This window comes from Gymnoscopelus microlampas, assembly GCF_963454915.1.
Source record: "Gymnoscopelus microlampas genome assembly, chromosome: 13".
In the NCBI taxonomy this organism is placed as follows: Eukaryota; Metazoa; Chordata; class Actinopteri; order Myctophiformes; family Myctophidae; genus Gymnoscopelus; species Gymnoscopelus microlampas.
The window spans coordinates 32841219-32866043 of record NC_139950.1 but is presented as its reverse complement, the minus strand read 5'-3'; the positions used below and the strand labels follow the sequence as shown (position 1 = coordinate 32866043).

The following is a 24825-nucleotide window of genomic DNA, read 5'->3' as shown; positions in this document are numbered from 1 at the left end:
GCTGGGTAACATTTGTATCCAACCTGGACATTTATTCCCTATTTTCTAAAAAGCTTTTTCTATTCTTGCTTTCTTTATTGTTTCTATTTTTTATTAGAACAAACATATCACTTATACCTGTATGCCTATACTGCCGTGGTTCTTTGTCTGGGACCTTGTAGAAACATCTCACTATATTGTCCAAGTGGCTAAGGCACAGCCTTATGTCCTAATCTGGGGTGAATTCCAGAACCCCTTTATGGTGATCCTGCAAATCAGTACCATGTTGTAGACCAAAGAATCCTCACAGGCTACAAAATGCTTGGATTTTGAACAATACCTCCCAAATCTCTCAATCTGTGTTGATGGCACTGTACTCATTAATCTGCATTCTTTCATGTCATTGTTTATGGCCCAAGCCTTCATATCTCATATCTTAAACATTCCATCTGTTTGCTCTGTTAGACAGCAACAGATCTGTTCAACTGATTATCTACTTAATTTCCGCCATCTCCCTGTCGCATTAGCTCTGTTTCTATCTCACTTCCTCTCAAATACGCCTCTCCCCTACAAAAAAAAAGTCTGCATAAATTTAAGTTTAGAGGATTTAAGTGATCAGAAGATTTCTGCTGAAAGATGTGTGAGAGTGAAAGGTAATGAAAACATCTTTGTCTTAAAGTGTCACAGTCAATGACATCAGTCATGTGTACATTTTAACTATGTACTAACATCACAGCATGTGTGTTTTGGGGGGTTTTAGATGTTAAACTTTTGGATCTTGATCTTATATGCAACCACACACGTTTGGCCCACGGTTCTGTCAGCTCTGTAATTGATTGATTAATGCCTCTGATTATAAGGCAAAGCGCTCTCCTGGCAAGGTTCAGATTAGTTACTGATTAGTGAAGGGCAAATCGAAAGGGTACGTCTCTCTGACCTCCTTATGGGATGCAGGAAGGGCAATCATTGTCCAAGATAACTGCCTTTCGAGGAAAAACTGTGTGAGCATGTATGTGTGGGCGGTCAGTCTCATCTACGCTAACCTTAAAACGAAGCTCGGTCATGTGCCAGAATATCATTATCAAATCATCAGGGAAAACGTGCGTGCCAAGTTTCTGGCGTTGAACTATGCTTTGCTAAACATCAGCAGTCAGATCCATATCAAAGGGCCTTGCGCCATGGAAAACGCTATGCCCTTGTGAATCAAGAAGTGCCAGTGGAGGCATGCGAGCCAGAAAAGAGAAGGGAAAAAATGGAGAGAATTCAGCCTTTCCTAAAATATAGTCGCTGTTGGGCTCAAAAAGGCTGGCGGGCAGTGAGCCAGACTTTGATAAATGTAGCCAAGGCTTTAACGTCAGTTGCTGAGCTAGTCATTTATCCGCATTGGAAATACCTGGATCACAACCAGAGCCAAAAGGCATGATATTCCCCCAGACAAGGGCACCTTTAGGAAAGGCCAGGGTGGCTGTCATATCTGAAATTGTATCACTAGTCCTGTGGCTGTGTAGTCTTTAGAAAGAAATGTGTTGATGTGTTATTTTATGACTGTGTTGGCACGGTTATTCTACTAGCGGAGGCACTTTTCCACCTTATCAGTTTCATGTGCATCATCTCTGAAAATATATATCCTTCCCGGTTCTACCAAACAAAACCATGCTGTATCTACTGTATATCTTGATGCAAACGTCCTGAATGAAATAACTAATCCTAGGCACTAGCATTCGGTGGTAGTTCAGGCTTTTTTGTGCATGTTTTGATTCTATATATTGCCTTTAGAAAGACCAAGATACTGTCTGACACCTCACCCACCCTCCCTCCCTCTTTGTCTCACCCACCCACCTTGTTGCACGAAGGCACCATAAACGATCCAGATGGCGCTTTGGAGTGAGGTGGAGACGGACGGGTGGCCTCCCGCAGTATTCTGGGAGCGCACTGACTGGATGCGCCTGAGCAGGAAGATCATGATGCCCACCACAGGGATGGCGGCCGCAATGCACGCCCACACTGCCAGGTCAAACGGAGCCAGCAGAGAGAAGATGTTGATCTTTTCCTCTGACTTGCGCATCAGGATTCCCACCGAATAGTCCAGGTAGCGCTTGCTGAAGTCCACCACGCTTTCTCGCTCCGGGGTGATGGTGATGGCTGATATGGCCAGGTCTGCTCTCTGCAGTGGGAGAGAGAGAGACCATCTGTAAAGTAGCACCATTTAAAAAAAAAAAGCGGTTTCATCTTGAAATGAAATCTAGCATGTTCAGTTCACATGCATGCGGTTTAATCTGGAAATTGAATCTGTCTGGATCAACTCACACGCATACATGCACGCACACACAACGCATATATATATATATATACACACAACGCATATATATATATATATATATATATATATATATATATATATATATATATATATATATATAATCCTGAAATTGAATCTGTATTAGATCCACGATATTGTGCCTTGTCATTTTTCTGTCAGAAACTATCAGGGTCCACATAAATCACTGTGTCATAAAGTGAATATGATGAATTTGGGTTCCAGCAGTGAACAGTGATGGGTGCCTGCGAGATTGGACCATGAATATACATTCATTTGATATGCAATGATAACCCCCTGGTCAGATCTGTGGTTCACCCATCCGCTGACTCTCCCTCGCAGCTCTCTTAAAAGAGTCCCTTCAACTGGCATGCACAAGACTATAGCTTTCATCTCTCTCTCTCTCGTTCCATAAGCACACACCATCCATCTCGCACAGGCATATCTGTGGACACCTGCTGCTGTGGGAAGACCCAGTGGCACTAATCACATTGCGATTGTTGAGTCAAACAGCACCCTGCTCACTTGGGCCATAATCAGAGACACTCCGTCACAGGAAGAGTGATAGGCTTCCCCCTGAGCGAGATTAGCATGAGATTGTAGGGCTGACAGCTTTGACAGTTCACATGGGGTGCCACCATGCCACCCTCCCATTATCCACAGGGTAAATTATAAGGTCTATATGAAGGGGAAATGACATCCTTCAGGATACTGAAATTGTGGAAATAATCTATGATTATGAAAGATAATTGTGGATTATTATTAATGATATAGTAATGTACTTTGTCATCTGTCCTGTTAAAGAATACATGTCCCTTTAAGTTGAGTCTAGCAAGCCCACTGTAGACCCCCTGCTAAGGAAGCTGCCTCAAAGGGTTCTCCTTGCATACCAGCGGGGGAAGGGTGTGAGATAAGAAACAATAGGTGGACAGGGCAGAAGGCCAGAGCTAGCCAGCCTTTGTGTGATAAGAAGCAGTACATGACAAAGCGCAAAGCCTTGTGGGTAACCAGAACGTCCTGTTGCTTAAAGATCTGCCCTAAAGGCGGACCTTATGTGTGAAGTTGATATAATAGGCTGCCTGAGCACAGGATTTTAGATTCAGAAGGAACAGTGCCGTGGGTTACCTGAAATATGGGTTTTAAGTAACTTACCGAGATCCTACAAGAGAGTGAGAGACCAATAGTGAGTAACATTGTGATTTTGTACTTGTGATGTGTACGTCTGATGTGAAGTCATATCCTTAATACTCTGTGTGTTATGTGCTTATTCTCTCTCTCAGGTTTTATTACCTAACCACTAACTACCGGTGCCTAAAGTGCCAACCGTTGCTAACTGGTAACTAAGTTTTAGACTAGATTATGTTTGTAATGTTTGTATAGTAAATAAAAACCATCAAAGACACCAGGTTTGAGTAATGTGCTTACAACTCTCTCCACTCTTCTTAAACCCTTTCAATGGGTCTAGCGATTGTAGCTTAGCTGCATCAAACGCAGAAAGTGCGATTTGCTACAAAATTGAACAGTAATAAAACTATTGATGCCTCCGGAGGAGGCATATTTGAGTTTTAAGCGTTGGACTACGCAGTTATTAAACTTTAGAGTCTCTTATATAAGAGACATCTATCAGTTTTAAGTTTAATTACAAGTTATTACACTTTAGAGTCTCTTATATAAGAGACATCTATCAGTCTTAAGTTTAATTACAAGTTATTAAACTTTAGAGTCTCTTATATAAGAGACATCTATCTGTTTGAAGTTTAATTACAAGTTATTAAACTCTAGCAGTCCCCGGAGGGGACTTCTTTAAGTTTAAGCGTTAAAGTACGCAGATATTAAGCTATAGAGTCTCTTAAAGAGAGACATCTATGAGTTTAAGTGGATTAGCCGTGTTATACAGGGGTATAACACAGTACAGTTTTAAGGATTAATTACATAGTCATTAACAAAGTTTAAGTGTTACACGTAATCAACCACTAGTGTGTCTGAGAGGGACAACTAGTTGTGTGTATTGGTTATAGTCATTAAACAGAGTTAAGTGTTACAGAGTAATTAAACAATTATAAACCCGTGGTAGCCTTGGTAAACTCTAAGAAAGTATTTGGCCATAGAAGCGGATGAACCTTGAGAAAAGGTCCCGTGGTAGCCTCTGTAATTCTAGGAAAGAGAGAGGCCCTGGAAGCGGATGATATAATTGAGTGATGCTGTGTTGTTGTAAAGATATGACACAGATAAAGCCGTGGTAGCCTATGGCGCTTGAAGCGGAACGTATAACTATACTGTCTCTTTAGATGAGGAGTTAGTTGCAACAAAATAATTATAAGGCCTGGTATGGGACAGGTTTAAATAGGCTCACAGAACTAACGCTGGCTTAATGAACCAGTGCTAGTTGTGTGAACAAAGGGGACAAAGGGCCTCAACTAACACAAACTGAAGGAAGTCATCTGTCCACGGAGGCGAAGGGAGATACACGGAGCCGGCGGTCTACACGACGCTAGGACCGAGGCAGTAATACCGTACGGGCCCGAGGAACCACCGGGAAGAGACTCGCTATCAGGTTGCTATGAACAAAGCCCCACAGTTCTGCGAAGACCGTGGAGGACAAAGAGACTGTAGATTGTGAAACGCTGCGTGCTAAGAATAAGGAGCTGAGGGAGAAGCTAGAAGCTAACCACAGGTTATGTAGCTAGGCTACCGTTAAAAGTTTGATTAGCGTACCAATAAGGGGGTTTAGAAAGCTAACAGTCCTGAGAGCTACTCTTAGTGTCGCTAGCTCACAGTGCTAACAGATCTATTGTCTAGCATGAAGTGCTAGCTGCTAGCTAACTGCCACTGCCACTGTTGAGTGGTGGGGGAGAAAATTAGCATTGTCTTTGTTCACTTACAAGACAGTGCTAAGCTAACCGCCAAATTCTAACACGCCTTGAGAGGAGAAGTAGTTAGGTTTGGTTAATAATCTAATCATAGATGCTTGCTTTAAGCTGATTAGACAAACTTTAAAATAGTATTCATGGTTTAACTAGGCTTTATGGGAGACCAGACACTGCAATATAGCTAAAAATTAGACTAAGAGACAGATTATGAGGTGATCTTATAATTGGGAGTTAAAGGCCGTTGTTTACTGATAAGGGGTGGGGGAGGTTTTCTACCTCTAGTGTAATACCATGTTCAACCAGACTTTATGATAGACTAAAACTGGAGCAACTAGATGGTTACGATAGCAGTGGATTAAGTCATCATTGTGGGTTAAATGCTATTATTTACTTTGGTAGAGCTAAATAAATCCTGCCAGTATTAATTAACAAAATAACTAAATGTGAATAGACCATTAACAGGCTTCTTGCATAGAATGCTACAGGGTGAGTGCTATTACAGGTTAAATACAGTGTTAATTAATTATTGTTGTTATTAGCTAAAGGCTGAACAACACTACTACGTGCTAAAAGAACTGACGATTGCTTTCACAGCCTATTGATTAAGACTAACAAAAAAGGCCTACCTAAGTCCTGTAGAAGCCAAGAAGGCCAGGTAAAAAAGGGGAATGGAAGTGTTAGCTGAGTTACTAGAGAGGTGTGAAGCAGCTCAAGCAGTTTTTAGGAGAGAGGCAGAGTTTGCTCTTTGTTGTCTACCAAGCGAAAGGGTGGCATGGGAGCTAAAAGCTGATTTAGATAGATTCCTGGAGGTTGTTACATATTCTATCGCCATACTGGAAGTTGTTGGCATCGATTCATCTGTGATCTGCAGGATACAGGATGTCTGTTGCCTTGAGTATGACGAGACTATAGAGAGAATCAAGGAGGCAACTTTGACCAGATGGTCAAAAGCCGAAGTGAGTGAAGACCCCCCTGCTGTGAGGGAAAAGCGAGTGACTATCTCCACAGATAAGAAGGCAGCAGATCCGGTCGTAAAGGACAGAGCAACAGGAGGTGAGAATGTCACTCCTACAGATAAGCCGGTCGCTGCAAAGGGGGGTTGGAAGGTCACACCTACAGGATCTACTGGGCCAGCAGTCCTGAGAGTCAACCCAGATGGCACCACTCCAGGGAGGAACGCAGGGTCCTGCCCGGGGGTCCCATTCTACGCTGCAGAGGAGGGTGAGAAAATTACTCCCACTGTCCAAGCAGCCATCGCCGCTGCTGCCATAGAGGTCGATGACTTCACTACTGCTCCAGGGGACCACGTTGAGGAGGAAGACCATCCAGAGGGCCATCCGGAGGGAGTGCCATCGGAGGTCGAACCAGCTCCAGGGGACCACGTTGAGAAGGAAGACCATCCAGAGGGCCATCCGGAGGGAGTGCCATCGGAGGTCGAACCAGCTCCAGGGGACGACGCTGAGAAGGTTCCGGGGGGAACCGTGCCGGGAGTCAACGTCGCAGAGGAGTCGGCGGCCGAGGAGGGAGTGCCATCGGAGGTCGATGACTTCACAGAGGCGTCAATCGTGAGAGCCACGGAGGAGGACCCACTCAACGCAGAGGGATACCATCCACCAGAGGCCGCAGGAGAGGCGCCGGCGAGGGCGTCAGAGGACGTCTACACTGACTCACTCATCACGGAGGAGGTCCAGGGAGTAACTGCGGAGAGCCAGCCGCTGGAGGTCGCTACTGGAGGAGCTGCACCAGGAGAGGCACCGTCGGAGGTGTCAGCCACGACAGCTGCCATGGAGGACCGTCCAGAGGGCGCCGCTATGACGAACGTCGACACCAGCCCACCCAAGATGGAGGGGAAGCACACCACTACGCCAGGGCGGAGAGCCATGGCCAGCCAGCTGGGTGGTCCTACGGAGCCTCGGGGTAACCAAGGTGGCAGGCTACCTGCTGAAAGCGGCGTGTCCTCTGAGCCTCCAGTTCACAACGGTGGCAGGAGGCAAACCTTGGTTTGCAGGCCAGTCGAGGTAAAATTATGCGAATGTGCGAACTGCAAATCTCCTGACCTCTTGAAAAAATGCGAGTGTGAAATATGCAAGCCTCCTGACCTCTTCGCTCCAGTCCGGTGGGTCATGAGGAAATTGCGGAGAGAAAAGAGAGGCAGGGTGCTACGTCAGGTCGCTTCAGTTCTTACCGCCAGGATCCAGGCAGAGAGAATGCTTCGTCCTGGTGGGGCTGGAATAATTAGAAAAAAGAAGGTGAAGATAAAAGATGAGCCTTCCTCACCCTCTGCGGAGGGAGCAACCAGCTCTTTCTTGGCAACAGCTGAGAAGAGGCCCCAGGAGGGAGCTGCTGGAAAAGCAGTCCCACTGGCGGTTGGTGGCGCCAGCAACGTGACACTGGCAAACGAACTGACACTTGCGCTGCCACCCTCAGAGTAAGGGGGCAGTGCGGACGAGAAGCGAAAAGACGCCATGCGAGGTGTCTAAAAAATCGAAATGTCTTATTTGAGCGACTGTTTACATAGGAATTTCGAGATATATTTTGTAAATGAATGTATCATTTCTAGGTTTGCAATATACCACAGAAGAAAAACTTAACGCATAATGAAATGTATTGAGCTACTTGTAACGTCCAAAACTATGCCACTAAGTTCATAATGCAACATAAGTTGGAAAGTTCTTCCGCACAACAACAATTATTCTGTACTGATGTTTGACTCATGGTATGAGCAATCAGACCTGTTTGAATTATTATTTGTTGATTGTCTAAAAAGCATTTTTGTATGTGTGCTTGAAGTTTAAGTTAAGGCTTCTTAAGGTGAAATTGTAGATCAACTATTTTAATAATCTTTTAACCCTTTTGCCCAAATTGCAATGTCAGTTACCATGGCAAAATGCCCTAAAATAGGACATTGACTTAGTGGGAGGAGAGAAAAAAGACAAGACACGTGGGTGTCAAACAAATGGGCCTTGGAGGGTTCATGCTTGAATATAGATAATAACTACAATTAAAGTTAATTTGTCCTGGGATTTAGGAAAAATCTCAGGGATAAACTAGTGCAAAAGAATTGTTGCTAAATTAAATTGGTCATGATTTACTGTGAAGTAAAGTCAATTTGAGATCAAATATTAGCCACAATGTCCAAAAAGTATTTCAAACAAATTGAACATTAAGTTGAACTGTTAATTGTTTCAGTGTATGGGTTTGGAGCCACTTAGAGACAATGTGTGAGCCATACTAAACAATTGTTTTACCGAGCCGTTATCTAAAGAGCCAAAAAGTTCACGAGGAATGTTTTGTGTGTGTCTTGGATCCTAGATCAGACACACAGGTGGCAGGTGTGGAAATAATCTATGATTATGAAAGATAATTGTGGATTATTATTAATGATATAGTAATGTACTTTGTCATCTGTCCTGTTAAAGAATACATGTCCCTTTAAGTTGAGTCTAGCAAGCCCACTGTAGACCCCCTGCTAAGGAAGCTGCCTCAAAGGGTTCTCCTTGCATACCAGCGGGGGAAGGGTGTGAGATAAGAAACAATAGGTGGACAGGGCAGAAGGCCAGAGCTAGCCAGCCTTTGTGTGATAAGAAGCAGTACATGACAAAGCGCAAAGCCTTGTGGGTAACCAGAACGTCCTGTTGCTTAAAGATCTGCCCTAAAGGCGGACCTTATGTGTGAAGTTGATATAATAGGCTGCCTGAGCACAGGATTTTAGATTCAGAAGGAACAGTGCCGTGGGTTACCTGAAATATGGGTTTTAAGTAACTTACCGAGATCCTACAAGAGAGTGAGAGACCAATAGTGAGTAACATTGTGATTTTGTACTTGTGATGTGTACGTCTGATGTGAAGTCATATCCTTAATACTCTGTGTGTTATGTGCTTATTCTCTCTCTCAGGTTTTATTACCTAACCACTAACTACCGGTGCCTAAAGTGCCAACCGTTGCTAACTGGTAACTAAGTTTTAGACTAGATTATGTTTGTAATGTTTGTATAGTAAATAAAAACCATCAAAGACACCAGGTTTGAGTAATGTGCTTACAACTCTCTCCACTCTTCTTAAACCCTTTCAATGGGTCTAGCGATTGTAGCTTAGCTGCATCAAACGCAGAAAGTGCGATTTGCTACAAAATTGAACAGAAATATACACCGTAACATTCAAAGTGTTAGTTTAACTCTGAGTGTATGGGTCCATTTGTTTGCATTTATACACTTTCTGAGTTACAAGTGGATAAATTAACATGTGCAACTGTGTAGGTGTATTACATACTGTAGGTGTATTATACTGTACTTAATGGGCTCCTGTGTGAACTAGGTAATTATAGGATAGCAATTGATATGGTTGTCATCATAGCAACCTAAGTACAGCTTCCTCTACACAAAGTGTACTTTATTGCTTAAAAAGAAAAGAAAAGTTTTGTGTTTTTCTAACTGACTCAGTCATGATACTAGAAACATAATCTGTGGCAAACTGTTTTAACAGTTTTTTCACTACCATTGCCACACTGTTGGTTAACAAACTTCCCTCACACTCAGGTCTCTGTGGTATAGACTAGAGCATATCCCAGCACACTATGAAATTTCTCACTCTCACTCAAACCGGTGAAAACTGAAGATGCCAGCCAGCCAAGGCCACTGGCCACGAAAACATTCCCACCAAGAGACGCAGCAATCTCTATTGCTCCCATGGTAGCCCACATTACAAACGTATCTATCAGTCAGTGTCACATCCCACAAGAATTCAAGCTGGCGAGAGAATCCTTCTGTATAAAAAAGGAAGACATTTTTATCCCGGCAACTACCGCCCTGTTTCCATCCTTTGTTCCATCTCAAAGGTTATAGAGATTAATGCACGAACAGATCAGCAGTTACCTCAAAGACGTAACCTGCTGTTTGAATTCCAATTTGGCTTCAGAATATCCCACTCCATTGACAGTTGACACCTGCCTACTGTATATGACTGACTACATCAGATGTGAAGTAGACTCAGGCAAATACAGTGGCATGGTCATGTTGGACCTCCAAAAGGCGTTTGACACTGTAAACCATTTAATATTACTTAATAAGCTGAGGGTGATTGGCTTTGATAACACGTCTGTGAACTGGATGAAATCCTACCTTGAGGGAAGAGAACAAGTGATTAATGTCAACGTAACCATGTCCTCATCCCTCCCAGTGACCTGTAGGGTTCCGCAGGGCTGTTACTGTTCCTTCTTTATGTTAACAACATGAAAACAGCCTGTAACTGCAAATTGTTATTGTTCGGTGATTACTCAGCACTACTGGTCTCGGGCGAGGACAAAACGCAAGTTGAAGAAGCCCTCAACTCTGAACTCAGCAAATTCCGCACTTGGCTCTCTGATAGCAAACTGTCATTACACCTTCGAAAAAACAGAATCCATTCTCTTTTGGGTTCAGACATTCCCTTAGTAAGACTTCAAGATCAGAGTTGACGATAACGTAATCGAAGAAGAGAAGAAGAAGAGGTAACCTATTTAGGTTGTATTCTTCACAACAAACTGACAGGTGGAAAAAATGGGATCAAAGGTGATGAAGACAGTCAACCTAAGAACAAGATCTTTGGGCAGGATCTCCTTTTTTGTCGACAAGAGTTCACTCATTCAATGCCATTTTGATTATGCTTGCACCTCTTGGTTCTCCTACACCTCAATGACACAAAAAAAAAGTTTCAGACCTCCCAAAACAAAGTGATTCGACTACTAATCAGCCTAAACCCCATGACCCACCTAAATTCAACACACTTTGCTGTAGAAGACAGGGTTACACAAATATTAATGAGACTGGTATTTAAGATACTCAAAGAGACAGTGCCCTCATCCCTGTCTAACTACTTCAAAAAGTGAGTGACGCCCACAGCCACAACACCAGAGGGAGCGACCACAATCTGGTTCTCCCCAAATTTAGAACAAACATGGGAAAATTCTCATTCTACTACTCCGCCACCACAATGTGGAATGCCCTGACACCATCCATTAAAGGATGTGTATTACTGGTTTCTTTCAAAATTGGCCTGAAAAAACATCTGACAGGAGGTCACAAGTTTATTTCCCTTTGAAAGGAGGTGTCTTACACTACCGCCGTTATTCATTTTAGCCTTTTTTCAGCTGTATATACAGCTGTTTATATTAGTTGATAACATGCATTAATGTGTAATATTTAATGCTCTGTTGATGAAATGAATACATAGGACCACAATGGAAACAAGTCCCCAAGGCCTTTTTTGTGTTATCCTTTTAGGCTAAATGTCTCACTGTACCACCGTGTTTAAGCAGCTGTTTACATTTCTGTCTAATAAAGTATTCAATCAATCAATCAATTTTTCACATAAAATTATATGTGAATGGGCATTCCTTATATGCAATCATTTGCCATTGGCCATGGTGTACAGTAAGCGCGAAAGTTCACCCGGAGGTGTCAAGTTGATTGAAAAATAATGGATGAGACAGAGGCAAAGAAATCTACAAGGAGAAGGAGAGTGGCCGTGGCCAATCTGTCACTATGTTTTTCCCCCACAGGCTCACAATGTATTTATAAGCACAAGTTATGCCACAAATCATTAGAGACACTTGCAGATACGTACTGTAAGGCTGCAGTAACAATTTTCTTCAAAAACTGTTATACACTGGTGCACCTCCGTGCTTGAAGGCACAGTGTGTGGGCTCTGACCATACAGTATCAAATGTCTTTTTTATCTACAGTATCTGAGCATTATCATATCGATTTTAGTTCTAAACTGACATCTGAAAATGAGCTGGACTGGTTTCGAATGACTGACCTTGCCAATGAGCTCCCCGATCATGCCATTCCAGGATCCGTTTGGGAGAGCTGTCCCATACTTGCCATCTCCCACCTGGTAGATGTCATACTTGAAGCCCAGGATCTTGGCGAGGGCATCCAACACATCGATGGAGAATCCCTTGTATCTTTTGGGTTGGCCCAGAATGTTCTCTGCCACCATAACAAACGGCTCTTCCTGTTCAAACGAATACAAAGCAAGCAAGAAGCAGGAGAAGGGGGTTTTGCTTTTGGGGAATGCATTACTCAATGAGTAGTTTGAGCAGAGTATATTATTCTGGCGAGTAAGCTCGAGGCATTATGGCACAAGAATAATGCTGAGCGATGTGAACGTTGTGTGCATTTTCGTCTCCGAGCCCTCTCATTTATCCTCAGGCCTCGGAAGACAGTGCGGTGTACTTAATCACGAGCGCGCTATTTGTCATGGTGCTCCGTAATCTCCTCGGCATCTGATCGACAACTGCGGTGAGGATACATTCCGTCATCTTTAAAACTCAGGAAGAGGGGTGGGGGGTGACACCTTTATTAAGAGCATCTGTGGTGCTCCAAGTGAATCTCCATCTTCATATATATATTTAAAAAAAATAGTTTTGTGGATGACTGTTGACCTGTAACACGTGGTGCCATGGGGGCCGGTGATGCTTCATAAGCCAGAAATTGCCACTGTAAATTTACTGCACCCAAGCATGTCTCTTCTTTATGGGTTGAAATTGTCAGGGTGGAATTAAATGGCTGGAAGAGGAGAGAGGGAGAGTGAGTGAGCATGAGAGAGGGAGTGCCACACACACAGAGAGAAAGAGAGAGAGAGAGAGAGAGAGAGAGAGAGAGAGAGAGAGAGAGAGAGAGAGAGAGAGAGAGAGAGAGAGAAGACCTGAAGATGAAGGGGACAGAGCAAGAGAAAGAGAGGGGGGTGGGCTGTGAAAGTGGGGTTGAGAAAACGACTTGATTAAACGGCACTGCCAAGAGGGAGCCGAGCAGAACTTATGTGAATAAATATGGTGCAGGTAAATCATGTGTGAAGAAGAGGATGAACAGAGAGAGAGAGAGAGAGAGATGAAGGTAGAGGGAAAGAGAAAGAGGTGCGGGGAGAAGAGAACAGGGGTCAGAAACTGTTGCTTGTGGAACTAGCGGAGTCGAGGATAAGCCGCAGTGCTGCGGCGTCGAATTTAATGGCTTCTTGATGCTGTAGATTCACAGGGCGAGATGGAGAAGAGGATCTTAGAAATCCCACTTGCCAGGGAGAAATGACCAGAGACTGTGACCAAGCAGTGTTGAGTGGATAAAGAGCGGTCTAGTGCTTCAGGATTGTGTATTGCCCTTTATCAGTCTTCCATTCACCTGTGATAAGCCTAGCCTGCAGATTGAATAAGAGCTCATTGAACCCAGTTTAAATTGGACCAAGATGTCCAATTTAAACTGGGTTCAATGAACTGGGGCTGGGGGAACGCCAATGCTCTTTCAAATCGTTATGGTTAAAAGAAGCTATACAAAAGACATTTGTGTACTTGATTTCATTAAACTTCTCGAAGCACAGATCCTTGAAAACTGTGTTTAATGGCCGATGTGAGCTGAACAGTAAATCTCATGAATATGCTAATGTGCATGTGTGTACTCAGTTGTTTACTTACTCAGGCCAGGTGTTAATAGACACAGTGAACTCAGAAGACTTACCAGCAGTGTTACAATCTTTAGTGTTACTCCCTGCATCCCACTCTCGATCCGATTCTCCTTTAGGCTGCCATTCAAGCCACGGGTGGAATCCCAAGTCGCCAGCTGAGTAGATGAAAGAATCAAATAACCAGAGAGCAGGGGAGGGGAGGTGGGGAGTAAAGGAGAGCAAGCATGAGGAGGAAATAATTTGCAGCAGAGGCACGTCGCTGCGATGAAAAAAGGTACAAAACATCTCATCATCAAACTTATCACCAACATAATTAAACAATCAATTGTTGTTCGGTGGAATCACGGGAGGGGCTTAACCATGGCTGAACTAATCATCGTATCTGATACTTTGCGTCTCAATTTGTGCCGCGATCGGACACTGCACTGGTCGTACAAACACTTGAGCCGGTCACCAAGGCAACAAGTAGAGGCCATTAGCATGCTATCAGGACCCTCTATTCAATCTCCAACCCGCAGCAAGAGAGTGCGAGAGAGAGAGAGGGAGAGAAGCATGCAGCGTTAGAGCTGCTTTTAGCCACAATGGTGACAAATTCATTCTTAGACGTTACCATCAATGGAGCAATGTTGCTGAGACGTCGATGGCAAAGGTTGTGATGATGATAATAATGGTGGTGATGATTGTGATGATGATGAGGATGAGGATGATGATGATGAGGAGGAGTAAGAGGGGGGAGAAGAAGATCAGAAGTAGAAGAAGATGATGGGTAGATGTTAAGCATTGAATGTCTTCACAGGAAGGTAAACTTTACAGTGAAACAATGGCCATGAAATGGAGCAGCTGTTACAAAGCTTCAGAGCCTTTCAGAGTCATCTTCTACTCCACTGCTGTTCTTTATATTACGGTAGATACTAACCCCACCCGTGGCTTCATGAGTCTCTTTCCACACCATGAACCCTTTGAGCCATGTCTTACGTTATGAGGGTGAAGGTTATTTTAAATTATTTATCAGTGCTGATGATGGCTGAACAAAGATTTTCGAAGAGCCGACACACCGAGAGCGATCTTTCAAGGCCAAACTGCAGACCTCTTTTTCTACAGGACAGTCTTGCCCTTGCTGCTACATTGGGCCCCATACCCACACACTGCCCACAGACATATACAGTATATATACGCTGTGCTCTCCAAAGCAATGTCTGAGACAATGAAGTGGAAAGTACAGTAGGTGGATAAAAAAGTGAAAAAAAGATTGTGCTGGGGACCTTTACTCTTTTGTTCACTGAGTAAAGTTTTGAGATATGCAGGTCATCTTATGTACTTTATTCAGTCTATACAGTATTTTGGATCTACATCAATGCTTTCCTGCAGAAACACACCATTGTGCAATCATCAAAGCAAACGGTTTTATTTTTTATTTTGACAAACTATTATGTACAAGTGTGACTTGCACTGTTTGTGCTGCAAACCCATACTTCAGGGGTATTCAACTAGATTAGGCAGTTGGCCACAATTGTACAATGACTTGAAGTCGGGGGCCACAAGACCGTGTTCGTGGTGGGTGCATTTCTCCTTTCCGACATGTCGCCTTTCCGACGTTGACGAACCCTATACCTAACCCTAACCCTAACCCTAACCGCACGCGGAAGCCACTAGTCGGAGTGGTGAGATGTCGGAATGGAGAGTGAACACCGTTCGTGGTTAACCGTTTGTTGTGTGTGCTACAGTATATAGGACACAACAATGGACATATTATGCCCATTATAGTAACTTATTAGGGCCTGCTTCATACTGCATACTTCATGCCCTTTGATGTTTGATAAGATAATTTCTGCGCCAGTCCTTTATAATTCACAGGCATTGATTTGGATATTGAAAAAATAGGAAGTACTGTAGATATTTCAGTGTGTTCTGTGCACGGGTCACTGGCATTGAAGTGTCTTTGTGAGAAGAGTATTGGTGGCAGGCTGGCAAGGTGAAGTGTTTACATGTACGTATGAAGGAAAGGTTTTTTGTTGTGTTTTTTTGCATCTGGCTGATAAGAGCTCTTATGGTGTGTTTCATTAATCAATAGTGGAGAGTTAGACCATCATTCAGCCCAGGACATTATTGAGGACGAATTAATCATACTGTGTAAAACCTACTAGTGAATGGAGATGTAGCAGATGGAAGTTGGACAGAATCCACTCAAAACTAGCTAATGGATGTAGAAGGAGATTTCTTTCTTTGGTGCCTCCAGCCTAATATAGCTACCCCAGACGTGCTACAACAACACGCAGCACAGCAGATCTACAGTAGTATATTAGGAAATACATACCACCCAGTGTGACCGGTCTCATAATTTACTCACCAAAGATTTGAGTTCTTGTAGCAGTGTCTTGACTGCAAATGCAGTAACGGTGGGTGTTGATTAGCCCTTAGTTAACACTGAGTGAGTCCCAAACATTCCTTCATTTGGGTTATTGGATGGTTAACCATTAACAAGCTTCAGTTAACGGTTATGAAAAACATTCAAAATGGTAATTCTGTACAACCAACCATCTAATAATAATTGCGTACATTTTTTTTTACATTGGAATATGGAATGTGTTCCAGGGGCCACAAGAAAGCTCCGCTGGGGCCGGATTTGGCCCGCGGCCGCCAGTTGAATATCACTACCATACTTTCAGTGGATGTGATATTTAACAATAATATGCTGTGTACCTCCTATTCCCTATCTCCATTCACTTTGAACTATTACAGCCTGGTAGTCGATGGAAGCAGTACAGTGCCGCTCCCCCCTGATAGGATGGTCTTGGACCTTCCACAAAGACCAACTCAAGGCATGATCAGCCCACGCCCAGCCACATATGACATATTCTCTTTCTTTTTACTAGGTCTTGTTCTGGACTTTAGAAGCTCAAAGCTGATAGCCTTATGAAATAGTAATAGACTTTGGGATTTTGCATGGAACAACAACAAGACGCCAGTACTGCTGAGCAGCTGAGATCATGTATAATGGGATTAAAAAGTAATTTACTTGAATACAAAAAAAATCTAGTGGAATGCCTTTGAAGTTATATAGTATCCGCACATCTGAAAGATTTGTTTATGAAAGGCTCACATTTCGCAGGGTGGAATTATCCATTATGAACTTATGTTATATGTTTTATTTAAGTGGATATATAACATTTATTTAAATGAAATCTCCCATGAATGGGGTAGCGCGTGTGCCTACAAAAGCATGGATTAGTGTACCAGCAGGCGGGAGCCTGCAAAGAAAGGAAATATTCTCAATCACTGATGCTAATTTATGTTCTGTTAATCCACTCCAACCAAATTGGATTCCATGTGGTCTGTGTGCCAACTTGAAATGACAGAGACAGATGACAGAAAAAGTCGGCAAACACAATGGATGCCGCGATGATAACATTCACCAGGTGGCAAATGCAACACAGGCAAACAACAGTGAATGGAACAATGGAACAAAGACGTACAAGGCAGTGAGATGAGTCACATTCATAGGGGGAGAGAAATATCTTGTTATCAGCGATCAGTGTCTTTTGTTTTTGATAACACAATTGCAGAGCTTCTGATCCCCTGGGTATGTTCCTGCACAGTCTTGCAGTTTACAGGGCCATATAGACAGTTTCACAACTTGCTGCAGACTGCCAGTGAATTATATTTTCCTTCTTATGTGGGCGTACAGAAACAGTATTATCTAACTGTACAGTAAAATGGAGCCCTACCCTTGGCTTGTCCCATGCTGTGTTAATCACACATTGTGCGTTTTATGGCTTTTTATCTACAGCGCTGCCTGTATGTCACTGATATCAAGATTAGCCTGATCACAATGCATGCTTCCAGCAGATGATGGGAATTTATGTACTATCCATTTACATGAGTGTATGTACTTAATGTAGCTTAACTGTGTCTATATTAAGAATTTCTTGGATTCAATGTGACGTGAGGGGCTACAATGAGGGGCTACAATGAGGGGCTACAATGGTATTAGATCGTAACTGACAGGAAGATACGAGTGTTGTTTTGACTGTGTGTGTGTGTGTGTGTGTGTGTGTGTGTGTGTGTGCGCGCGCGTGCATACTGTACATAGCTGCAATTGATGGAGGCATTGCCTGCCTCACATGGGGCTATTTTCCTCCTGAGTGGCTTTGTTCTCAGGAGGTCACAGTTTTCTTTCTCTCTCTCTCTCTCTCTCTCTCTCTCTCTCTCTCTGTCCCTGCCTTGTAAGAACAACACTAAAGAGGAATAATTCTACTTCAAGGGACTTAACACATGAGGGAGGAAGTTGGGGTGGGGTCTGAGGTGGTTGGCGCAGAGAACTGACAGGGTCAGACACACACTACATCTCCACTAATCTCACTTAGAGAAGAATAGAAAAACCCACGTAAGCCTCTGGCTGGGCTATAGCGGTAGTCTGTGGTTGGTCCGCATGGTTGGACTGAGGAGGTCTGTGGTTGGTCAATTCACATGTCTGTCACACATTAATCCTCTTTCTGTCTTACGGTTAAGTTATGCTAAGTGTCGAATGATGTGTCACACGACAAAGGTACTATGAAAATGAAAAATAAATAATAATGTGGATCGCAGAGGTGTCACGTACAGTACAGTCGGCCTACCTCTGGAATAATGAATGGCCGCAGACTCCTTCAGAAAATGTTGCTTACTCTGATTGATTGGGAAGATGAAGTAGGCTCCATTATAACCATTCACTTCCACTTTACATGTTGTGCCAACGCTGTCTGCGAGTTGAAGCCAGTATGAATGCTCAGAACGTTGTGAGACGCAGTGTGACGTGTAGTTCGACATTTGTCACGGAAAGAATACATTGACCTTAACTACTTTCCAATATAGCTGTGGCCCAGACATTAGATATCAAAACAGTCTACTGTAGCTACTGTCAGACTATACCTCCAGCAAAGCCAATTTCCTTAATGTAAAGTACATACTGCAGGAAGACAAAGCAAAGGCAATGACAAAGTGGCAGTACTTTAGTGGGAGCTCTGCATTACACACTCATCACTCATCGCAACACCACTGAAATGTGACCACGTGTCCGACACGAATGTCTTTGCATCTGTCCCTTGTAGAGAAGTTGTATAAAGAAGGTTTTAGAGAAAGCTTGTAGAGGAGGTTTTACGCTCACTCATCTCTTATTAACTCATGTTTATAATAGATGTCTACAATAGGAGTAAGAACCGTGCAAGTAGCACCTTCAAGCACCTTAAGCACTACTAGGACAATATGTTTTTTGTACTATTACTATTAGTATTATTAATGCTGCTATTGTACAATGTCTGAGAAACCAGAAAAAAAAAAAAAAAACTCTTATGTGCCTGTACACAAGATGTAACAATAAAGAAACCTTGCACTTGAACTTTGAAGTGTTTACATCAGCTCTCAAAGGCTGCCCGATAACAGAAAATATCGTTGTGGTTGAGCAGAAACGCACACTTGTATCTCCATATTGGAACTTTTTTTGTTTTACTTTTCATAAATGAAAGCAATATTTTATACTATGTCATTTTCACCATTTTTGAACAATTCCGAAGAATTCGGATTTTCGCCTACAATGACAGGAACACCAGGTTGTTACAGTAAGTCGTTAAGTCAGTCTGTGGGTTTTATAAATATTTAACCAATGAAAAGTATTAACAAGAGCTTGTGAATGAATAATAACTATCCATTGGAACACAGGCAACAACAACAAGGCAGCAAAGGTAGTATGTTCTATTTCATTATTTCTGCCTGCCAGAGACAGTGATTAGCATGCAGGGGGTAAAAGCACCTCTTGTCTTCTCTCCTCTTCCTTTCACAGAACAAAAACGTGAAAACAGAGATTTCTATTGATTCGACAGTTCGCCTGAGAAAACGTTTCTGAAGAGGTGCTAAGAAATACCTGGATGACATATTGATTATTTTTTCTTTTTTTTACCATTACCATTCCTCCAATACAGGAATGTTTTTTCCTCACTGGATTTATTATTACTAGTCCAACCCGGTCGACGCATCCGTGGGGGGATATGCGCACATGAACTGGCAACCCGGGAGGCAGTTCGTCCCATAGCTTGCGGGGCCATCCCACAGCTGGGCAGCCCCGTAACCATGGCGATGGTCTCACCACCCTACCTACCTACCTACCTACCACTACAGAGCATTGGCAAATTATAGGAGGATCTTTTCATATTTTTGCTTAAAGTTTTCAATGGTATGCTCATGCCATGCATGTGGATCCATTTGTGTGCCTCAATGGGGTTCAAAACCTTTAGAGTAAATTTTACAAGCTAATACAAACAAGTAGTCCCTGCAATAGGATGTCAATTATCTGTAATAGGACTCTGACTCTTACACGCTAAAGGGATGGAATCAAACAGTCCTGCATTTGTACCCAAACAATGGTCTCAATTACTGTACCACCTAAGAAGTGGGGCGATCTATGCTGCCTCATTAAGGAAGCAAATCCATGGTTTCGTCTCCAGTTTCCTGCCACTTCCATCTGGCAGTTGTTTACATCTCATGGCCAATGTGACAACTATTGACTCCTATGGATCCGACTCGCTGACTCTGTGTGTGTGTGTGTGTGTGTGTGTGTGTGTGTGTGTGTGTGTGTGTGTGTGTGGTGTATTACTGTACTTGTGAAGGCCAAATGATCCCACAAGTAGGCCTATAGTCAAATTAGTAATTTGTGGACAATTTTCCTGGTCCATACGATATCTGTTTGAAAAATTGTTGTTTTATGGAAAAAAGAAAAGAAAAGATTCAGGTTGGGGTTATAGGCTGAGAATTAGGGATTGTGGGGTCAGTGGTTGGTGTTAAAGTTATTCCTGTTGTAGTTGCACGCGGTGGCACACCAAAAATAGTTATCAAGTTGTAGATCTGCAAATTTGAGCTTTAGTTAAACAATTTAAGAAATCGTAAGAATATTAAAATACAAACGCGCGCACGTGTGTGTGTGTGTGTGTGTGTGTGTGTGTGTGTGTGTGTGTGTGTGTGTGTGTGTTGGTGTGGTCAGTCGGGATCTCGCCAGGTCTTCTTCTTTGCCCTGGTCATGCAAGGTCATTGATTGCCGGGAGCAGACAACGGGTTTCTGTGCAGAGCTGACTACATGTTGCTACCTGGTCTTGGAGAGTGAAGAGGGAACCAGACAGTGAGGAAGGAGATCAGAATACTCTTCGTGATGGCTGAGTAGAAGTTCACCAGAATGGGCAAGGGGGTGCTGAGCATTTCTGTTGGGCTTTACAGATGATAGAGGTAGGGCTGGCCAATTAACCCAAAATATATCCAAACTGATATTGAAAAGCAATGACTGACTTAATCTTGCTCATTAAGGTTAATCGAATAACAGAGACGTATTTTTTTTTTACTATATACTGTAGATTGCTATACTGATTAACCACTTATCCCTTTAACATAATTATATTTACAATGGTGGATTATAAAAATTATGAAAATAGCTCACAAGCTCGCTATTTTTCTTTCGTTCCGCTCTAATAATCATTCATTAATTGTAATGGAGGCAAAAGTTTGAAATAACCGTGATATTGATTTGAAGTAATTTCACCCAGCCCTAGATAGAGGTGATGTTTTTGTCTCACTTCAGGGAGCTGGTGGTGATCCCTAGAAATGTGACTGAATCCACCACAGACCAGCTTGACCATTTCCAAAGGGGGGGGGGGGGGGGGGGGGGCAGAGGGCAGACAGAGGGATGATATCAATCATCATTTTCTCTGTCTTGTTACTGATGAGCTCAAGGTGGTTATGAGCATACCATGCTACAAAATGTTCCACCTCTCTTCGGTGGAAGGTCACACACGTTGTACAGTTCTGTAATTTTGTTGCTGTCAGGCAGAAACCTTGTATCTCCATATTTCAACTATTTATGTTTTTTCATAAATTAATGCCTGCCCTACTTTTTCACCCTACAGTGTCACAGAAAAGTTGCAAAAATAGGCGATCTACAAGTTCACAACACGTGGCATCGTGACCTGTTTTTGAGCTTCAGCAATTTGTTTGGTATTTTTTTATTTGAATCCTGAAAAGTTACAGTTTTGGACACACAGTATGAGGTTTCCACCCGACAGCAACGATCTTCAGATTATGGTGAGTGTCTCTCTGGAGGTGTAGTCATCCATGTAGAGCACTGTTTCTCCCCAGGGGTCCTTCAGGGGGTTCCAGGGGGTCCCCAGCAAAATCATGAACAGTTGTAAACCCTATTTTATTTTCCGGCTATTCATAAATAGCCAATCTATAAGCTTGTGACTACTGGCTGGCCTATGTGTGTCCCTGGCACAAGATCTTTTGAAATGGGGGGACATGGCCAAATACATATCAATTTGGTGGTCCTTGACATGAAAGTGTTTGAGAACCATTGAACATTGTACAGTAGAGTGAGGGGAGAGAGAACACATGCCCTGGGGGCTGATAGACATGGGGTCAGACATATGAGGGCCCCAGCCTCCTGCCTGTCAGGAAGCTAGTGATATATTGACAGGTGCTGGAGGTTACAGCTAGCAGGGTTATCTTGCTGTGGAGTAACTCAGGAAAAGTGGTGCTGAAGGCAGGGATGAAATCCACAAACAAGATCCTGTCAAAGTTGGAGAATGTGGTGAAGTTCTCTGCATCCAAGACTGAGCAGTTTGCTTTGTAAGGAAACTGTAGAGCAGTGGTGGTTCTCAAAAATGTTCACGTCAAGAATTTGTGCCATGTCAAGATTTGTGTGCCAAGGATCCCCCTTGAGAGAACATATTTTGTCAAGATTTGTCAACTTTCGAAAAGCGCAGATCTACAAGCTCACAAGTGACACGTTGCGAGCTTGTAGGCTATTTTCAACAACCAAAAAGTAAAATAGGGGACGCCCTGGAACCTCCTCAAGAACCCCTGGGGGTCCCCGGAGCTCACTTTAAGAGTCAGTACTGTTGAGGGTCAAGGAGGAGATCGGTGGTGGACTGCAGGTTGGTCAGCATCAGATGTCCCGAGGTTTCCATTATCACCAATATCAGATTGAATGTTATTGTATTGATGTGTGTCAATGTTTGTACGGTAAGTACCTCCCTGGATGCATGTGAGCAATGGAGTTTTTCTGCATCGATCTGCACAGAGCAAGCATGCACGTTGCACGTGGCAAGATGTCTTGCTCAGTTCATTTTTTTTACATGACCACCTGAATCCCGGAAGGATGCGGAGCTGGCACCCTTATCTCATCCCACCTGGAGCACAGCGATAAACCAGCTTTCCGTTTGAATGAGTAAAAACAAGTGAAAGCTTATCTGCCCTGATGCACCCGAGATGATCCAGGCAGACTGACATAACGCCTGTCTGTCACTCCCATAGCAACAACATGCAGCTCTACTGTCACGCTCAGGGACAAAGGGACAGACAGACAGACAGACAGACAGACAGACAGAAATGTCAAGACAAGGGAAGGTACAGAGACCAAAAAAGCTAACATGTGAAGAGAAGGGAACGCACTGAAAGAAGATAAATGACAACCTGGAGAGGAACAAGATATGGAGGGAGACAGATTGTATTCCTCTGCTATGTATAATCTTTAAAAAAAAGGAGATACTGATAAGACAACTATCCAGCAAAACATTTAGTCTTTATATTACATACCTTTTCTCCTCTCCTCTCTGTCTTTATCCACTTCTATTTACATCTTACCAGTGCAGCTTTACATATTAAGTAAAGTGGGACACTTTTACATACTATAGTAGTCTCTGTACTTCATGTGAGTTACTCTAAATTGTTACACATATTATCTTCTTTTGAGTGCCCCAGGAATAATTTATATTTTCAGAATGTACGTACATGCAAAACTACAAATGACAAAGCTTAAATTGTCCCACTTCACGATTATTCACCCCATATATCAGTAGACAATTATTCCACAAGAGTGGAATATTCTTTATGCACAATTACTTGCATTTACAAGGCCCACAGAGGATGGTTCAGAAAAAGCAATGAGAAAATTTAGCATGTAATCCCCCCCCTCAGAGTTGAATTAACATTGAGGAGTTTACTGTGTGATATCTGTGGATGCTGGGACAGATTTCATTTTCTATATAAGCTAAAACTAACATTGTATTATTCTCTCCTGGTCTTTGACAATGAAGCCACTTTAAAGTGTTATTAACACTGTATGCAAACTCTGATATTCACTTATACTGTAGCTTTGGGTTTATAATTTTCACACATTTTTTGCTGGGGGAAAAAGAAAAAATAAATAATAATAATTTCATGAAATCCATGATCCTCATTATGCATCTCCTGACCCTATTAGCTGTGGGGTTCTTAAGCAATTTTAAAATAGATTAACCAGTGTAATTGGCAGCAATCACAATTAACACATCTGTAAGTGAATGACGACAGTTGAGGAAAATCCTCCATCACTGCACAGACAGCCTAATCTTTAATCCATTAAGACCAGGAATGCATCTGTGTCATTTTAAGATTTATTTGGTTATTCAAAAATAGCAGATATACAAGCTCATAGCGCGGCACCGAGTGCCACAATATGAGCTTGTAGATCTGCATTTTTTTTTGAAAAACAGTGATTTTTTTTTTTACAAATCTTTGAATATATATATATTTGTTTTAAAGCGAACATTTTTAACTGTTTCAGGGACCCCCCAGAATCAAAAATTTGAGTTTTTCAAAAATAGCAGATAGATCTACAAGCTTGTATATCTGCTATTTTTGAATAGCCAAAGACATAAAAAATGACACAGATGCGTTCCCGGATTGAATGGGATAACATAATGTCGGCTTACAGTGCGCTGGGCTGAGTTCGTCTTTGCTGTGGTATACAGCTGTCTAAAACCTGCTAAAATGCATCACCTTTGCATGCTTTTGAAGGTCACGTGCATAATGCAATTTTCCACATTGAATGTGAATGGAAGTTTGGCTCTTGACAACAATAGATATGTATTTATCTCTGGCAGGTAGAGTGGTTGTCTGGGAATGAAAATGTTGAGGTTCCCGTTCCATTAACACTCCTATCACTGTGTCCTTGAGCAAGACAGATAGGGAACCCCTAACTGCTCCTGACAAGCCGGTTGGTGCCTTGCATGACTGTCTCGTACTGTGTTTAAAAGGGTGAATGCATACATTGCAAGGGAAAAAAAGCTTTATAATAGACCACTGGCTCATCCCTGACTGATACGGCTCTGAAAAGGACAGCAGCGCTCTTTGTTTCTGGTTTTATCATCAAACACAATTACAATTACAGTGA

General features: G+C 42.7%; 1 protein-coding gene across 1 annotated transcript in view; it reads right to left on the bottom strand.

Annotated features, from left to right (window-relative positions):
- Positions 1-24825, bottom strand: part of grid1a (glutamate receptor, ionotropic, delta 1a) — a gene marked incomplete at its 5' end in the record, with an annotated part of 373857 nt that overhangs the window by 19228 nt on the left and 329804 nt on the right. Inside the window, 3 exons of the mRNA XM_084075722.1 lie at positions 1815-2143; positions 11961-12158; positions 13652-13753. Coding sequence (XP_083931848.1) covers positions 1815-2143; positions 11961-12158; positions 13652-13753 — 629 coding nt within the window. The remainder of the gene's footprint in view (positions 1-1814; positions 2144-11960; positions 12159-13651; positions 13754-24825) is intronic.